The 18,210-nt window shown below is 38.7% G+C and overlaps 2 protein-coding genes across 2 annotated transcripts in view; both read left to right on the forward strand.

The window, feature by feature from the left end:
- The first annotated feature begins 3,769 nt into the window (after positions 1 to 3,769).
- Positions 3,770 to 9,243, forward strand: LOC142882481 (U2 small nuclear ribonucleoprotein A'-like). Its single transcript, XM_076017242.1, has 9 exons — positions 3,770 to 3,936; positions 5,005 to 5,152; positions 5,608 to 5,686; positions 6,169 to 6,215; positions 6,294 to 6,396; positions 6,668 to 6,747; positions 7,670 to 7,745; positions 8,259 to 8,352; positions 8,963 to 9,243. Exons 1-9 carry the CDS (start codon positions 3,855 to 3,857, stop codon positions 9,127 to 9,129), a joined length of 876 nt encoding a protein of 291 aa, XP_075873357.1. The 5' UTR covers positions 3,770 to 3,854; the 3' UTR covers positions 9,130 to 9,243.
- Positions 9,244 to 15,962: 6,719 nt separating this feature from the next.
- The window catches only part of LOC142882482 (chondroitin sulfate synthase 1-like), a 36,044-nt gene continuing 33,796 nt past the window's right edge, over positions 15,963 to 18,210 (forward strand). Inside the window, exon 1 of the mRNA XM_076017243.1 lies at positions 15,963 to 16,765. Within this exon, the coding sequence (XP_075873358.1) occupies positions 16,452 to 16,765 (314 nt within the window). The 5' untranslated portion in view covers positions 15,963 to 16,451. The remainder of the gene's footprint in view (positions 16,766 to 18,210) is intronic.

Here is an 18,210-nt window from a genome sequence, read left to right on the forward strand (position 1 = left end):
AGCAAATTTAATGGCAGACGAGACAGTAGTTTCGTAGGGAGTTGCAGAGGTGCGTCAAACAAACTCTTGGCATTTAGCAAATGCTATTTAAAGTAATTAACAGCAAGATGAGTCCATAAAAAGACCATTTCCACAGAAATGCATGTAGTTGTATATTGGGCATATTGGGCACCTGGTTACCTATTTCAGCTCCCACCGTAGCCCTGCAAGTGGGCATGGGTGGGATATCTATCAATTGGCAGTTATTATTAACCATGCCCTAAAAAAAAAATCATGTCTGTCAATTTGTGTGTCTTTACTACTGTTTACAGCTGAACCACATCCCAAAGCACAACATTAAAGCCACATGTGACTGTCTTTGCAGATGTGGCTTCAATGTTTTGTTTTGCAGCAGTTCAGTTTATAAAAGTCAGTGTGCTGATGGCCTGTAAAGAGGGGAAACAAAAGAACACTGCGACTGTGGGTTTAATGGTGCCACGGTTTTGTCTTAATAAGACCAATACAACCAATATAGATATATTTTCTGAGAGATGAACTTGTGAGGAATCTTTCATCCAAGTCGAGTCACACAGATGCAGTGTCGGTGATGTGATTTGATAAAGAATTAGTGTTCCCTCTGTGTCCCCATTAGAACCTGTGTGTGTGTGTGTGTGTGTGTGTGTGTGAGAGAGAGAGAGAGAGAGAGAGAGAGAGAGAGAGAGAGAGAGAGAGAGAGAGAGAATGAGAGAGAGTACACGTTTTACAATCTGTTTGTAGCCACCTTGAGGGAAAAGTATTATATTTGTCTACCAAACTCCAATGTTGGACATTGGAGCGCATACTCCTGTGATTTGGTGTGAGGGTTCCAGTGTCCAATTTCTGTGTTGAGATATGGAAACCTTCAGTCATTTTGGTGAGACACGCAGTAAGTCGCAATCATTTACTACGATTGACGCAAGTTGAATCAAACAACCTTGTTTGCCAAGACTCTTATTAACAATGTTCCCTCCACCCATAGGGAAGCTGCGTGCGGGACATGGAACTTTTCCAGTGGCATTGTGGCACTTTGGGAGTGCTGCTCACCATGTACGTAATTGTATGTGTAACACTGAGCTCTGTCATCACAGCTTTTCATGATCTTTCTGTGAGACCTTTATTGCACAGGTACTGGGTAAACAACAAGTGCCTGAAGGTAAGTAAACTTGGAGCAGGATGTGGCTTCAGAAGGCAATAGCCTTCTCACACAGCTGCTTGATTGATAGTCTCCAGCTGATTCCAGTGTTACCACAGGTCAAAAATGCAAACAAGTCACACACATGCATGACTTTGAATGGACTGGTTGGTACAAACACTTTGTGTTGCCAGTTTTTCCATGTGAAAAAAATAAGTTTTACTGTGAAATGTATATGTGTGTTGATTATGGTCAGAGAGAGGGCTAATGGCAGCGGAAGGGGTGCTGTGCTGAAAGTTACAGCGCAGCGCAGTTTGCTTCACCCCGATCATGTGGATCAACTGATATTCCTAAAGAAAAACCTTAGAGTGGAACATGTCGGTTGAATAATACAGTATGGACTGAAAGTGACACACCAGTGAGTAGTTGCATTGTGCACTAATTTTGATTGAGTTCAAGGAACCATGAATCTTTTTCTGTCTTCAATTTCTCATCACAGCCAAGCTATTTCACTGTCGTGACTGTTTTATTACGACAGTTAGGCTGGTGTCTGTTTACAGCAACAGCGAGAAGAGTTTACATTTATTCCATTTTTAAGCAATAAGGAAAGGTTAATTTATTTTTCATAAAGTATATTGCACTTGCCTTGTTATTGTTAATTGTGAACCAGTTGTTCACAAAATACCTTTAAATTTAAATTGAAAAATACAGAATGTTTGTATTTTGGTGAACACGCACACATTCAAATACACAAACACCGGACTGAATATTAATATGTATAAAGTCCTGTATGTACTCAAAAAATCCCTAGTACAGCATAAACAATGTAGTACAAAGCTGTACGTATTATTTCTACTGCTACCACGTGATTTATTTTACTTTTATTCTTTTTCCTCTTTTTTTTTTTTTTTTTTACTTTTTTACTTTTAGTGAAAAACTTTATCACTATCATTATTTTACAAAGATAGAAGCATGTTTTTTTCTTATGAAAACTAGTTCTCATGTTTTAAACAATTTTTCTGAGGATTGCATCTGACAAAATAAAAATAACCTACACCATAACCCTAACCTGGGTTTTGGTCAGTTGATTTGTACATAATCTAGTACACTGTTCTCTGACATGTCATCATTTTTGATATTGTTTAAAAAAAAAAAAAAAAAAACAATCTAAACTTTTTCTGCAGGCGTGGGACTTTTCTCTCTAGTTTCTAGTGATGATGAAGAATGGTTTCCATCCTAGTTGAGTTACAGTACACATGGATTCATTTGTCAAGTAGGTGTGACACTCATCTTGAGCAATGGAACAGCCTCAAATCAAATAGCACTTTGCTTGTCAAAAAGTTTTTGCTTTGCACACTGTATCTTGTTCACACTGTGCTCATAAAAGGTGAAGAACAAAAAAGAAAACATGTTTATTCTTCCCTCCCATAATCCCGCAGAGGATTAATTTTTCACAGCATATTGAAGCCACAGCTATGGTTGAATTTTGCACGAGAGCATCTTGGCAGGATGACAAAGTGCTCATCATTTGGCATCAGATTAGGCTCTTTGGCTGTTTGTTCGGCAGGCGTGTTGTTTGAAAGGACGAAACCACAGCGACAAAGAGAGAAAGAGAGATTTGCACTGTTAAGCAAAACACACTGAGGAAAAAAGAATGCATATCTTGCATGGTATATTGTTTTTGTTTTTTGTTTTTAATTAAGGTATAAACATGTGACAGGAGATTAGCAGGGCAGTTGTAATGGTAATGTCCTTCTAAGATCATTTCATGGACCAATAAGGAGATTTGGGCAAAATTTGGGCAAAATTTCAATTATCAACTCAAGCAGTTGTAAGGTTAAAATATGACAATGTAGTTCGGGGCTTGACCGAGGCAATGCTCCAAATATCAAACCTAAAATGTGAGTGTTAGCCAGTGTAATGCAGATAAAATATGGGGGGATATTAAACCAGACACGTCCAAACTACAGGCCATGAGCCGTATATGGCCCATTAGGCTTTTTAATCTGGCCCGCTGAACTTGAAGAAATTATAATAATAATAGTCAGTAAATCATAAAATAGCTGTAATATATCCACTTTCCCAGTGTTTTGTTCTCAATAAAGAGCTAAATACTGTATTGTGGATTTTTTTTGTAACTTTGCTTTGGTTCTCTATTATAAGATCATTTCGAAGCTTTAAGCTAACAGTGCTTATTTGCGTTTGATGTCGTGATATTTATGTTATAGATGTGTCGCGGAGAAAGTGGTGTAAAACGTACGGGAAAAACAAAACGTACAAACAACAGAAAACAAAAGACTTATCCTGCACGTAGTAATGATATTTCTTGGACAATAAAATAAATAAGTAATACATGGAACTTCAATAATTCTAGAAAAAAATGTTTAAAGTAAAAAAATGTTTTATCTTAAAAGTAAATTTGAAGTCAAAACTGAAATTAAATTAAGTTATAATTTTGACCATGTACCGTTCAAGGATTTATGGCGGGAGACAGTATTGATACACAGTTCTACCTCCAGACGCTAGGGGCGCTGCGACAAAAATAAATCCCGTACACCTTCCTGTCGTATTTCCTCTTCCGGTTAGCGTGTGCGTTGGGGTGCTTGCCGCGCAACGACACAGATACGGCGTCCAAAACCACTTAAATAGTCATAGTTGGTACATCTTTTCTTTGTTTTTTTCTGTGTTTTGTTTTTTATTCAACATGGTGAAACTATCTGCAGAGCTGATCGAGCAGGCTGCTCAATATACGAACCCCGTCAGAGACAGAGAGCTGGATTTAAGAGGTTGGTTCGTTTTTCCTCCGCCGTCCTTGTGTAGATAGCTGGCTCTGCTTTTGTGCAGGCCAACGAAGAAATGCGCTTCCCCCCCTCCACGGATTTATACGCTATTCAAATCGTCTGACGTGAAAGCATTTGAGTTATACTCGTGTTTCTAAGAACAACGTGGCTTCGGGTCAAGTCTGATAGCAGTTCAATGCTAAAGAACACGCCAAGCGGTTTTAGTTTCAGTGTTTTGAATGAAGATTCCCAGTTTTCCTTGGGTCGTTGTCAATTTAATATGTCAAGACGGATTGTTGTGTAGTAGTAGTTCGAAATAGTTTAGTTTAGACAAATTAGTTTTTAGACTGGCGAGCATGAAGAAAACACGTTTAAATGTCTAAGTAACCCGTCCACCGTTCTAAATAATAACGTCTGCTCCCTGCCATCTGACCTAGTTCACTTTTTGAGAAAGGCATTGTTGCTGCTCGGACTTCGTCTTTTCAGTAATTATTACACACAAAATTGGCCGAGTTTTGCTTCAGGAAATGTCGTGTGTTTTGACTTCTGCACGTTAATTTGATATCAGGTAGAAGAACAAAGGGGACAAAGGGAAAGTAAAGGGCCCAGGAAATTGGAAATGGCAAAGAGATCAAAGATCAAAGACATCAACTTTAAAACTAACCAATAAGATTGGTTTAGTTTTAAAGTATTTGGTCCGGCTGTGGAAATTATTTGGAAGTCCGACGCTGTAGTTTAAGGGAAAAACTTGCTGATCTTACACACAGGACATGGAAACTTAAAGTGCCAGGTAATACCAATAAACTAAAGCTGATGTTAATTACACACTGAATGTAAGTAAAGACACAAAGTACAGACTCCAATGTGAGCCAGCTGAGCCTCATACTAACTGTGATCCCATCTAGATGAAGCTAATATTCCCAACTATATTAAACATGAGGACCCCCGGCAAGGGATCAAGCACACAGTTTTGTTTTTATGTGCCCGCCCCCCCTTCGAACGGCGTTTATTTTTAAGAAACAAAGGCAACAACAAAGTTCTCTCCTCTTTCTTTTCTTTTTTTTTAAAAAACAGGTTACAAAATTCCTGTCCTTGAAAATCTTGGAGCAACTCTGGACCAGTTTGACACCATCGACTTCTCTGATAATGAAGTTAGAAAATTAGATGGCTTCCCTCTTCTCAAAAGACTGAAAACCTTGTTAATGAACAACAACAGGATTTGGTAAGCCAAAATCAAAGAACCTCAAAATGTTTTATTAAAGCATGATGTGTTTTGAATATTCCATTGAAATAGCACTGTGGATTAGCACCTTCTTTTTTTTTTTTTTTTTTTTTTTGCATCGTTGGACTTTTAAACAGTGTTGAATAGTTAGAATTGTTTTTTGTGATGACGTGTAACATAGAGTATCAAAATACCCACACTGATTAAGTTTGGCTAAATATGTGACTACCTATATCTATGTAAGCAATGTAGCGTCACTGTTTGCTGTTTCCTCAGCCCATACCAATTTGGACACTCGACCATTAGGCCACTGATTTGGTTAAATTTATAGATAGATGTATAGATTTATAGTTATATTTACATGTCCTGGCACTATTGGACTCTGTTGATATAAATTAGTCAGTTCTTGGTATGCTTGTATGAATGTGATTTCATTTAAATGCACGTTTCTCCAGCCGTATAGGTGAGAATTTGGAGCAGGCACTCCCCAGTTTGAAAGAACTGGTCCTGACGAGCAACAACATCCAGGAACTGGTAAGTACATTTCTGCTGCTGCAAAAACAGAACTATTTAATTGTTTTCTTGAGTTTATCGTGGTTTAGATGAAAACAATCAAGCTCATTGTTAGTATTATTGAAAATTAAAGGTTTTATTAGGTTATTCTATTTTTCAGAATAAAACATTTTGTTCATTTTGTGGTCATTTTACTGCAGTGATTGACCAATGTAAGGCTTTAAATGGTGGATGCTGGTGTTAAGAAAGTAGGTTGTCCCGTATAACAATGCTGATACGGCATTGTTCTTTGTTTTGGCGTTTGATTAAATAGAACCCACGCAGAGTCATAGGTGTTGACTAAATACCTCTGCTTCATAGCCCATAAAAACTGAATACTAAAGGCGTAGACTTTTAACTACTTTGTTAAGTTACAGCATATTGGAATACTTCCATCTGTCTTAAACCTCTAATCCACCTTCTGAATTACTGTTTTTTTTGTTTTTTTGTTTTTTCATGTTTAGGGTGACCTCGACCCACTGGTCACAGTAAAGACGCTGTCTCTCCTCAGGTTGGGACCCGAACATTATTGATTGGTCTTGTCCACTCTCGAATAGTAAAACATGTTTGCAATTACTTTCCATTCCAGTTTGTTGAGGAATCCAGTGACAAACAAGAAGCACTACAGGTTATATGTCATCAACAAACTCCCACAGGTTCGTGTGCTGGACTTCCAGAAGGTGAAGCTCAAGGTAAGTTCGAGTAAGAGCCAGGACTGGGGCAAGATGTCAATACATGAATGTAAGGTGTTGCACATGAATTGTATGCATTTACGATAAAAGACAAAGCTGTGTCGATGATTGCAGCTGGGAGATGAAACTCTGAAGTTAATGTCCATTTTCGTGTTGACAAAGGGGTCTGCCGGATGGGGCGCCGCTCCAACCTCTCCAGTCTCTCACCTGGGTTAAAACCCCAGCCTTTAATTGATGAGGTTTTTCACTTATCTGTGTGATATCATCATAGGAACGACAAGAGGCGGAGAAAATGTTCAAGGGCAAACGAGGTGCTCAGCTTGCAAAGGATATTGCCAAGCGAACAAAAACGTAAGACGAAAATCCACTTTAGGCAGCAGCTTCTGAGAACCACTGGATCCTGGTGCACGGAATGTCCCACATTCCACCAAAAATGAGCAAAAGTGTCATACGGTTTGTGTACATTAGAGTTGGTTGGGTTCATTTATTTGTACACCCCCCCGCCCCCCCCCCCCCCCACACACACACACACACACACACACACACACACACACAATTGGTCTCAGTCGGCGTACCAAATCTTAACACTCAGTGCCACGGTTTCACTGGTTTCTTTTAAAACCTAGAAAGGGTTCAAGTACAAGTCGATTTTTTTTAACACACGTGGAATTATGTGGAAAACAATAAAACTGTAAAATAACTCAAACACTTTTATATTTAAATTCTTCAAAATCGCCATGTTTCATAATAAAAGATATTTAGAGTTATGTAACGTGTTTTTCTTTGCTGCATAGTTGCATATATCTTAATCATATATTTGATGTCTTCAGCATCTATCTGCAGTGTAGAAAATTGTAAGATAAAATAAGAAAGAAAAGAGTAGGTGTGTCCAAACTTTTGACTGGTAGTGTATATATTTTGTATGTTAATCTAACTATGCAGCATGTGGTGGTGCCGGACTTGTGCTGACCGCCTGTATGTTGTTTTCATTTTTATTTTCCATTTTGCGCGTGCAGGTTAAAGCGGATAAACACAAACTGACCTGAGACCCGAACCCTCAACCAATCCTAATGTCCATCATTGTTTGACATATCTGTGTAGAAGCACAATGAGGGGGTGCGGCGGTGGTGTTGCTCAGGGCTGCTGTCTGTGGATTATGTATCAGTTTATGTGACTCAAGAAAAGATACTACACTTGACACTGACTCCACCGGTTGAAAGGTCAGAGAGGCTTGCGCGTGTCTGTCAGTCTAAATGACGTGTTTCCTTTGCAGATTCACCCCAGGGGTGGCGACGCAACTGGAGAAGCAGAGGACGGGCCCGTCTCAAGCTGATGTGGAGGCTATCAAGGTCGACTCGAATGTCCCCTTTGTGTTTGCACACTTTCCTCTGTCTTCAAAGCAGAGACTGATTTCTATGCAACCATAGTGCCTTTACACCCTGCACATTTATATTGATGGGTGTGCTTGCTGTGTTTTTGTTTTGTTTTTTAGTTTCTGAATGATTTTATGATAACTGCATGGTGAAGTTTATTTCACCGTGTGAAATGCTGCCTTTTTCAGTGAAAAATATGAGCTCTAGTGTAGTCTAGTCAGTCCCAGTGGCTCAATGAACCCATAAGCCCTAAATTACATATACGTGCACACTGTATACACATCTGTTATAATGGAGAAGGGGGGTGATTTGTACCATGAGCTCAAAGTGAAACTAGCCACGGGTATAAGTTATAAGCACAGAAAGTTGACAGAAATGTTGTTTCCAGTAACAAGTGACTATTAGGCTAAGGTTTCTCAATTGACTCATTTTTGTGTTTTATTTTGAAGATAGTTCAACTTGATTTTTTTTGTTGTTGTTTGCTTTCAGAACGCCATTGCAAATGCCTCGTCATTGGCTGAAGTGGAGAGGTTGAAAGGGATGCTGCAGGCTGGACAGATCCCTGGGCGGGATCTCAGACAAGGTCAGTGCTGCCAAGATGATAGTTTATTTATGAGGGTGACAATGGTGACAAAAACAAGTTGATCAGACAGGATATAGTCTTTTAAAAGAGGTCCTATTATGAAAAACTGACCTTTTCAGCTCTTTGATGTGTCTTATTTGCGGTACTTGCATGCCAACTAATACACCAAGTAGTGAAAATGAAAACTTGCACATTTCTAGATGGTCTGGCTTTTTCCGTGTCATTGAACTGAAATGAGCCGATAAGTCGAGCTGATTTATCATAGTGGCAAAGCAAGTGCCAGTCATCCGTGATGGCGGCCCATTCATTAAATGGAGTTGCTCACCTGGCGCATAGAACTAAAAAAAGTCAAACCTCTTGAATTTATTCCACTTTAAGGAGCTCATAGAGCATGCATAGTGTCACTTCCCATCATACCGCTGTAAGGCCTTTCCAGCTCAAACTAGGGACTCTTTGGCCATTCAAACCTTGTTTTTTTTTGTTGGAAGTAGACCAAAAAAAATGAAATCTCGAAATGGCAATAATGAGGTCCTTCAAGATTTTTCTTACATAATCTGTCCATGTTTGTTATTATTATTGTTATAGTTAATGTTATCATTTATTTATCCAGGTCAGGGTGACATGGAGGAAGAGGAGGAGGAGGAGGAGGAAGAAGAAGAAGAAGAGGGTGCACACATGGAGGCGAATATGGATGGTGCTGGAGATGGGATGAATGTTGGGGATCAAGGTGAAAGTTATGAAGGCATGGATGTGGAATCACACGTTAATGGCTCATAAGTCAGACCATCTTTGTTCATGTTGTAGATTTCTTGTTTTGAACCTAAATTGACTAGGGTGTCCTTGTTTTGTAAAACGACTCACAATAAATTTTGTTTTATCTTTTTACATATACATTTTTTGTGTGTCAAGACATTTTCTTTCTTTTTTTTTACTGCAGTCATTTCCCTTGTGTACTCAATGCTCTTTCCTTCACATTTGTACCACTTAAAAAGTTGGTTGAAAAAAAAAAAAGAGAGCAGTCATCTTTAATACTTAAATGCTCTAGGATGTCATGCAAATGCCAAATATTTGTGTGGTCTGACAAATGTGTTGTGACTGAGTCTTCCTTGCATTTTGTATTCAATCAGTTCATTACAAATGCAGGAAAAAAGAAAAAACAATATTGTTGGACAAGTTTATTTTCCAAATAAAAGTTGACACTCGAACCGAAATGATTATGTTGCCTTGTGCAGCTCTTTTTATGTTTAAAAAAATAATAATCAAAGAATGGGTAAACTTCCAACGTTTCTCAATATTTGTCTCCAATTTTATACAGCCAGATTTTGTCATTTCAAAGTGTTTTTTTTTTGTCATTGCCACAAGAATAACAAGACAGATGAGGTCGCTCCAGATGGATAATAAAACCGAAAACATCAAGCACATTTTAGTCCATTATTTACCGCTACATGGCAACGTAGCTGTAAGTGGAATTTCCCCCCCTTCACAAATCGCTTGTGATCTATACCACACCATCAAAACAGGGCGCTATCTTGTGGTCAAATGTATGTACTGCACTTACCACGAAGAAGGAAATAATTCGTACGGTCACACTTCGGAGGAATCAGTGTCGTAAGGTTCATGAAAGTCTTTCAACACTTAAGCATTAGATCAGTATGGAATCACAGGAGTGCAAAAACTGAAGAAAAAAAAATGTTAAAAAAAAAAAAGATAAGTGTGTAAACATTCAATATATGACTCCTCGACTCAAACTAGTAGTTAAACTTACTTAGCAACATGCATTAGCCTAACCCCTAATCCTAAAGGATATCCAAATTTACTCAATGCAAAAACATATTTTGATCCTTAATAATTGTACTTAAATTTAGCTGCTTATAATTGCAAAAATAATAATTCATACTATTTTTAAATTAATTTCAACCACTCTAAACCTTTAATCTTTCGAATTCACTTGGGTTATACATAGCATTAAGGCAAAATAATATATATATATGTAGTGTTATTTCATTTTAAATGTCAAAAAGGGTTTTGTGGCTCACAGTGTGTACTTTTCTGAGGGAAACGGGTCCAAATGGTTCTTTTAGTGGTAAAGGTTGCCGACCCCTGGTTTTAAACGCTTAAGATCACGGCTCAGCCTTAATAATAATAATAATAATAATAATAATAATAATAATAATAATAATAATAATAATACTAAAAACGTTTTCTCCGACGCTCATGAAACGCATCACGAGATCAACACGTCAGTCAATAACGCCTTCCGCCTTTTAGCCAGCCAGCTAGCGTCATTTGGCAAAGCTGTCTGATGCAGTACAAAGGGTCTCTGAACAAGTAATGTGTAAAACAGACACGTTGTCACGAACCTAACGGAGTTTTTGTGACCAAGAGACGTGTTTGTATTTTTGTCCACAATGGACGATGACGGCGTGGAGATTACCGACGTCAACGACGATGACTTCCTTGAACAGAAAGTGCAAGTCAGAAACCAGGATATGAGTTCCGTGGCCGTTGTTGGTAAGGTGGAATAGCGCAGCAATAGCTTGACATGACGTTTGTATAAGCATCGGCGTCCACTGACTTTGTCGACTTTGTCTCCGTGTAACACTGTTGACCATCCACAGCGTGCTAGTACTTAGCTTTCCTAGCTATTTGCTAGCCTGTCTCGAAATAACGCGACCCTCTGTTGCTAGAACCAACTACGTAGTGTGAATACATGCTTTGTTAAATAGTTAATAGCAACTACAATAATACTCGTTATGCGTCTCTACAAGCCTCTCTACCTCCATCAGCTGTTCTCAGTGGTTATTATTAGTTCTGGTATTTCGCCATGGCGTACTTTATCAACATATTTGGCACGTTACTGTCTACTCTGCCGAAAGAAAATTAGGGCCACAAGAAGAGAGAGGAAAAAAAAAAAAAAAAAAAAAAAAAATATATATATATATATATATATATATATATATATATATATATATATATATATATATATATATATATATATGTATATATATATATATATATATATATATGTGTGTGTGTGTGTGTGTGTGTGTGTGTGTGTGTGTGTATATTTATATATATATATGTATATATATATATATATATATATATATGTATATATATATATATATATATATGTATATATATATATATATATATATATATATATATATATATATATATATATATATATATATATATATGTATGTATATATATATATATATATATATATATATATATATATATATATATATATATGTATATATATATTTTTTTTTCTTTCAAGTTTTCATTTCGAGAATAAAGTTGAACAGCAACTTAAAAAACGGAATGGACACTAAAAAAAAAATCTTCCTGTAATATTTTTTTTTTCTTCTGGCCCTAATCCCCTTTCGTAGTCTTCTGACTATAACAGTCAGCTGTGTTGGCTTGAATCAGTGTTTGTTTACGTTTTGCATTCATTCTATAGTATACAGAGTGTTTTTGTTTTTTCCCCCAACACGCCTCTTTCTTCTCCACAGTAGGGGAGTTTGTATCCCAGTATGGCTGGGCGCTGCTGCTGACGACTGCCCTGGTGTACTTGATCATCCAGCAACTCAGCAAGAGAAGATCCAGTCTGTGGGACAGCAGACAGCCTCCACCATCACAGCGAGGTCACTACCCACCTTTTCTGCCTTACAAGGAACTGTTTTTAGGACAAAGAACAAATGTTTTAAATGAATAAAAATGTCCTTGTTTTTGCTTTAAGTCAAGTGTTTTTGAAAATTGAATGTAGATGCCGTTCTCGTGGCGAGAAACCAGGAGGCCATGGAAGCCGCTCGGAGGAAGATGCAAGAGGAGCTTGATGCTAAGGCAGTCCTCTTCAGAGAAAAACAAAAACAGGTCCTGAAGTTTTTCTCAAAGAAAACTATGTGGCCTGGATGTGTTATTCTAGCTGAACTAAATTTGTGTTTGCTCCACATACACAGCAAGAAGAAGAGAGGAGGAGGCAGAAAATAGAGGTGTGGGAGAATATGCAACAAGGAAAGAGTTCTAAAGGACACAAGCTCTCTGAAGTAAGTTCTCACTTTTGGATTGAATTTCTGTCCACTTTCCCAAGCAGCAGACTTGGCACGATGTCACCGCCTTACTTCTCACCAACAAAGTTTACCAGCCCTACCTGGGGGACCAAAGGCGCTCCCAGTTCAGGCAGAATATTTAATCCCACCTTCAGTCAGACCAACGTGTATGAAACACTTTCAAGCGCAGGCGTCCCGAGGGAACTTTGATGAGATGCTGGAGCCTTCCGACACAAAGGAGGTCTGGTTCTGGATGTCTCTAAGCTCCTCACCATAGCTTTCAGGGCCAGACAGACAGAGAAATGTCCTGCACAGGGTGCACATTTCAGTAGTATGTAAACCAGGGGTGCCAAACTCAAACACACAGTTGGGCCAAACTGTAAAGCTTGGACAAAGTCTCGGTCCAACGTTGATATTTATTGAAAACATCTTCCTCCAGATAGAACAGGAAAACTTTTTATATGGACCCAAACAAGTTTTGCTTCAAGCTTCATCATATATATCATTTTGATGTGATTTGAATATTTTATTTCGATCATGTAAATTATAATAATAAAAAAAACAGCTAAAATAAAACAATAAAACAGTTAAAACAGTTTTTCTTATTAAACTGAGCAACCTTTTATTTTTTTGTCACCACGTTATATAATTAGTCCACATTTAATTGCAGACCACGACCACTGAGGAAGCCAGTGCATCAACAACTGTACTCAAACCCAAGACGGACAAGAGACCTCTTCGCAGTGCAGGTATCAGACTTATTTTTTAAGCATTTGCATAAACCTCCCAACACCAGAGTAAACAAACAGGACGCATATAGCAAAATTACACCCATAAGTACAAAGCCCTCACATACAGTAGCAGTTGTTGCCTTTGAGATAATCAATTTGCAAATAGGAAACATACACTTGTCGGGCATAATTTCTTGACAGATTATGTTTACAACTGCCTCTGTTTCAAATTCAGTGTGTGTGCACATTTTTTTATTTTTCATTTTACACAGACTACAATCCTCTCAGTGGAGATGGAGGAGGTGCGTGCTCCTGGAGACCGGGGAGAAGAGGGCCGTCTGCTGGAGGATGAGGTTAAAGAAGGTCAGGGTGACCTTTGACCCCTGACATCCTTCTGCGCACACTGACTGAACCAAGCTGACAATTATCTTTGAGGGCCCACTTATTATTTCTTTTCTGATGGCTTCTTGCTCAAGCTTGATGTTGATCTTATTTTGTTACTTCATTGCTCTGTGTGTGACTGCAGTCAACCCTCAAAGATAATACCGCTAAGGAGTCCATTCACTTTGGCATTGAAAGCTTGTAATGACGCCATTTCTGTAAACGGTGTTTAACTAGTAGATCTGGCTGAGAAGTTTCAGAATGTGTGTGTGTGTGTGTGTGTGTGTTCTGTCATGTCTGTAATTCTGTTCAATAATGCTTTTTTAGTGAAAGGTATAGTTCAACATTTTGGCGAAAAAAAAAAAAATCAAGATTACCTTAATAATTGAATGTAATACAATTATAACAATAGGTGAATTTGCGAAAAATGTTGAACTATCCCTTTTATTAGTACCACAGCAACTTTACCCAGTTATTGTTACCACTGAAATATTCAATAAAACTAAGTGTAATTCGTTCCAAATATTTTTATGCAATAAAGACATGGTGAACAGGAGATTGAGTCGAGAGTGAATATGAGTTTCTTCACCTTATTGTTGTGTAAGAGTTACTATTTCATTATTTCAAAGAAACGCCACACACACAACAGTTGGAATAACAAACCTGTGTTATATTTTTTCTAAATCAAATATGAAAAACCCCTATCAGAACAGAGCTCATCTAATGTACTCCGACATAGCCGAACCATAAAGATAATTAACAAAATTACTATGAAATAGGGCTGGTCATCAAAACTGGTCCAATTTATAGTCATAATCAAACAAATAATAATTCAAACAATAGAGATGTATTTCTGTAGTCACTATTTACTTTAAATCAACGTGTTTTTGTCTTATGCAGATATGACAATGAAGCACTGGTGCTGCAGTAAAGTCAAAAATACTTTATACCACAGGAAACAAGTAAACAATGTTACTATGGTTGTTTTTATGTGTAAAAGACAAAATACTACCGAGGCCCTTTGGCCGTCTTTAGACTCTGTATGTCACTGACCTGACATTTAGAACTCATGCAAATGATTCCACTCATCACTGCACACTGAATGAAATGGTTGGTTGGTCTTCACCTCATGTAAGAGGACACAAGCTAATCCTTGTGTTCAGGGATGTATTTGTCCCAATTCTAATGTATATAATTAGTAATTTAACATTCAATAGACAAGAGTTTAACTTGTGTTAAAGTAGGTGTATTCTTTCAGACGCTCCATCCTCAAAGACAGAGTTTAAAAAGACTTTTCTACTTATACTTATAGTGCACAAACTGCTTCAAATGACATTCAGAAATAACTCAAATTGCTATTTTCATGTAACTAAAGTCATATCTGAACTAAACACTCCAGTCTGTCTGTTCCTGTTTTTTTTTTGTTTTTTTTCTTAATTGTGTTAATTCTACGCTGCTGCCTTGAAAAAAAAATCTCCCTTGGTTAAATAAAGGTAAAATTTCACGTACTAACTCTCGAAAACACATCCGACACAATGAAGGTATTTGCCAGATGCCCAAGGACTGCATGTATGAATGTGTTCGCCAATTGTTACTTTACACATAAGGGGGCGCTAGAGACCACAGAGATGAAAAAGCAACGCGACATTACGGTTGAGTTTCTTTGCCGTATCAACTTCAGTGGTGGCGCTAAAAAAAAAACTTAATAATCAAAATATATGGAATATTTAGTTTTTGTTTTGTATTTCTGCTTTATTTATATGTATGTAAAGCTTCTGCTTTGAAAGTGACCACCCGTTTTGAATTATATGGCCAAAAATGAGAATTCATGTATGTATTAATTGATTTAAAACAACGAGTACAGTAAATACCAGCCTTATGATATGATGTCACTGTAAAGCATCAGGTAATATTCGCTTATCTCGCATTACGCCTACAATAAATAAAATACTCTCATCTCTGACATCAAATCTTCGATTAAAATCACTTCCATTGTACTTTTCACGCCTATGTGGCCGTACTCATCTTCTGGAAACTCGCCGTTTACAGAGGGAACCCAAATCCCTCATTCGTATTTGACTGGTTTATTCGCCATGGCAACTGGAGCTGAGGCTCATGGGTATTGTAGTATCAAGAGCTCTTGGCCATGCAAGAAAGCTAACTGACCAATGACCGCTCCAAAACAAAATCTAAACTGTCAGATGATCAACTTATACTTAAGCACAGAGGGTCATGCCCATGAATGTCAACCAACATGAAAAACATTGATGATTTAAAAAAAAAAAAAAAAAAAAGAGAGAGAGAGAATCTATACAACGAGATGGATAGAGCGAAGCAGAGAAAAAAAAAAAAATTCTTCCGCAATCAGTGAACCCTCCTACCTCAAAATAAACCAATCACGCCTTTTTGACGGAGCGCTCCTACGGAAATGCCGATGGGTCAAATCACTGTTAAACCCTTCGCGATCAGGGTGAGATTCGACTGTCCGACATTCTTCCAACGGCCAGATCAAGCCGAGGATGGGAGCGGTGACCCGGGCGAACGCAGCACCCGTCGCCTTTGTCGTTTGGCGCTGAACATTTTCGATGGTCGGTAGCGACGAATAAGCTCTGTGTCGAGGGGAAGCGGCGGCAGCGGCGACAGTGGCGGCGGCGGAGAACGGTTCAGGTGGCGGCTTCAAGGAGACTGCTGTGATGCTACGTATGCAACTGGAAGAAAGGAGCTTTTCTACCATGAGACCGAGTGTGTGAGCCGGCTATTCTGGAGAGACTAAGCCCGGTACCCTGACTTGGCTCCGATTCTTATCCTTATTTAGTTTTATTTTATATTTTCATCGTTTTTACCGTACCTTGGTTTTTATTTAGATTTTTTTTTTAACACACTGTGAAAATACAACAACGCAGGGGCGGCGAACTTTTTTTGTTGTGTGGAATGGCAGGTCGCAGCCGAAGAGCATGGTTCAGTGTTCTGCTGGGACTGGTCGTCGGCTTCACGCTGGCGTCCAGGCTCATTTTACCCAAGGCGAGCGAGTTGAAGAAAGCCGGACAAAAGCGGAAAGCGAACCCCGCGGGCTGCGCGCTCAACGCGGCGCTGAGGAAAGAGCTCGGCGGCGGAGCGCAATGGCCACCGCAAGATAACGGTTCGCCTGCGACCGAGAAGCCAGGCTCCGGGTCCAGCGACTTCCTATTCGTCGGTGTCATGACCGCCCAGAAATACCTGAACAACCGGGCCGTGGCGGCTCATAGGTGAGTGATGTGTCGGGGGAAAGGGTTGGAGGCTTCTTTTTTTTTAATTTCCATTTTTCTTCCACCTCTTGAACACCACAGTCGCCCCTTTTTTGTATTGCTAAAGCACTACGAGCTGCACTTAAAACGAGCACTTTAATATGTCCTTGTTTTAGAATAGCTTACCTGAGTGCCAACACCGGCCGGCTTGCCGTGCAGGCCTCGAACGAACCACAGTGACGTGTGTTGTTTCACGTCAACGATCCTGCTAGCAGCTGGTCCATATACTGTACAGATTGATTGCTTACATCACTTGATTACAGATGATAACTTCCAGTGATTTGTACCAACCGAATCACTGGAGATGCATCATGTTTTCTTTTAATTAACGAAGATCTGTTTCTTTTTTTTAATATATAGTTTAATTTTTGTACTGTTTTTCTTAGTGCTGCCACAGTGTCTATCTATCTATCTATCTATCTATCTATCTATCTATCTATCTATCTATCTATCTGGCATCAAAATCATTTGATGTTTTTTTTTGTTTTTTCCCCCAAATTTTACATCGATTAATTTCGAGGTGGAAAACTATGGCTTATAAAAACCCCACTTAAAATATGTTTTGACTGTATTCAAGTTGGATGACTTTATCCCGTTAGAGCTATTAACAGCAATTGATTGGTGCTTTAGAACATTCACCTTACTGACAGATTCCAGCTTCCAGGTAGATTTTTCTACTGCTGTATTCGGCCATGCGGTGGTTTTGGAGAAGTGTTGCCATCGCCCTGCTGGCCTCATGCAGAAACCTATTAGTCATATTCTGCCATTATACAGTCTTGCCTGACTATAGTCAAGCTTCAGGAATCACAAGGTGCCTTCCTGCAATAAGTGTCGATGGCTTGAGGTGACTGCCTGGCACCAAGAGATGTTTCTCTGTTGTTGTTGTTTAATTTATGGTGTGTAAGGACTGATGTCTTGTGTCTTGGCCCCCTCCTGGATCCATCTGGACTCCACAGGCAGTGAGATGAGCTGTTTCTTTAGACGAGTTATCCTTTTAATTCCTCCACATTCAAGGGTCCAACAATTGGACAGAATACTAAAGGCTTTTATCAGACTTCTCACGCAGTCGAAGGGGGAAAGCCTTATTGGCAATAGCACTGTCTCTCCTGGTTTGCATTCTTTGCAATAATTGCGCTTACAGTTAATGAGAGCAATGTTCCAAAATGTTTTGCAACACATGTCCCCCGGTATAAATGAATGTAGGTGTTTACCTCACTACAGCTGTGAGTGAATTCATGTGTTATCTTCAATTAGTGAAAGATTTCAATTTTCTTTTGCATCAGTGCGCACCATGTTCTGTGTTATTTACCAAAGACCCACAGCGTGACCCTGAATATTCTCAATCTAAATGAACAGACCTTAGCCATTTTATGGGTGCAGAAAATGTAAAATAAGCCAGCAGGAAA

This window comes from Nelusetta ayraudi, unplaced genomic scaffold (assembly GCF_046127955.1).
Source record: "Nelusetta ayraudi isolate G7.1 ecotype Tasmania unplaced genomic scaffold, CSIRO-AGI_Nayr_v1 ptg000289l, whole genome shotgun sequence".
In the NCBI taxonomy this organism is placed as follows: Eukaryota; Metazoa; Chordata; class Actinopteri; order Tetraodontiformes; family Monacanthidae; genus Nelusetta; species Nelusetta ayraudi.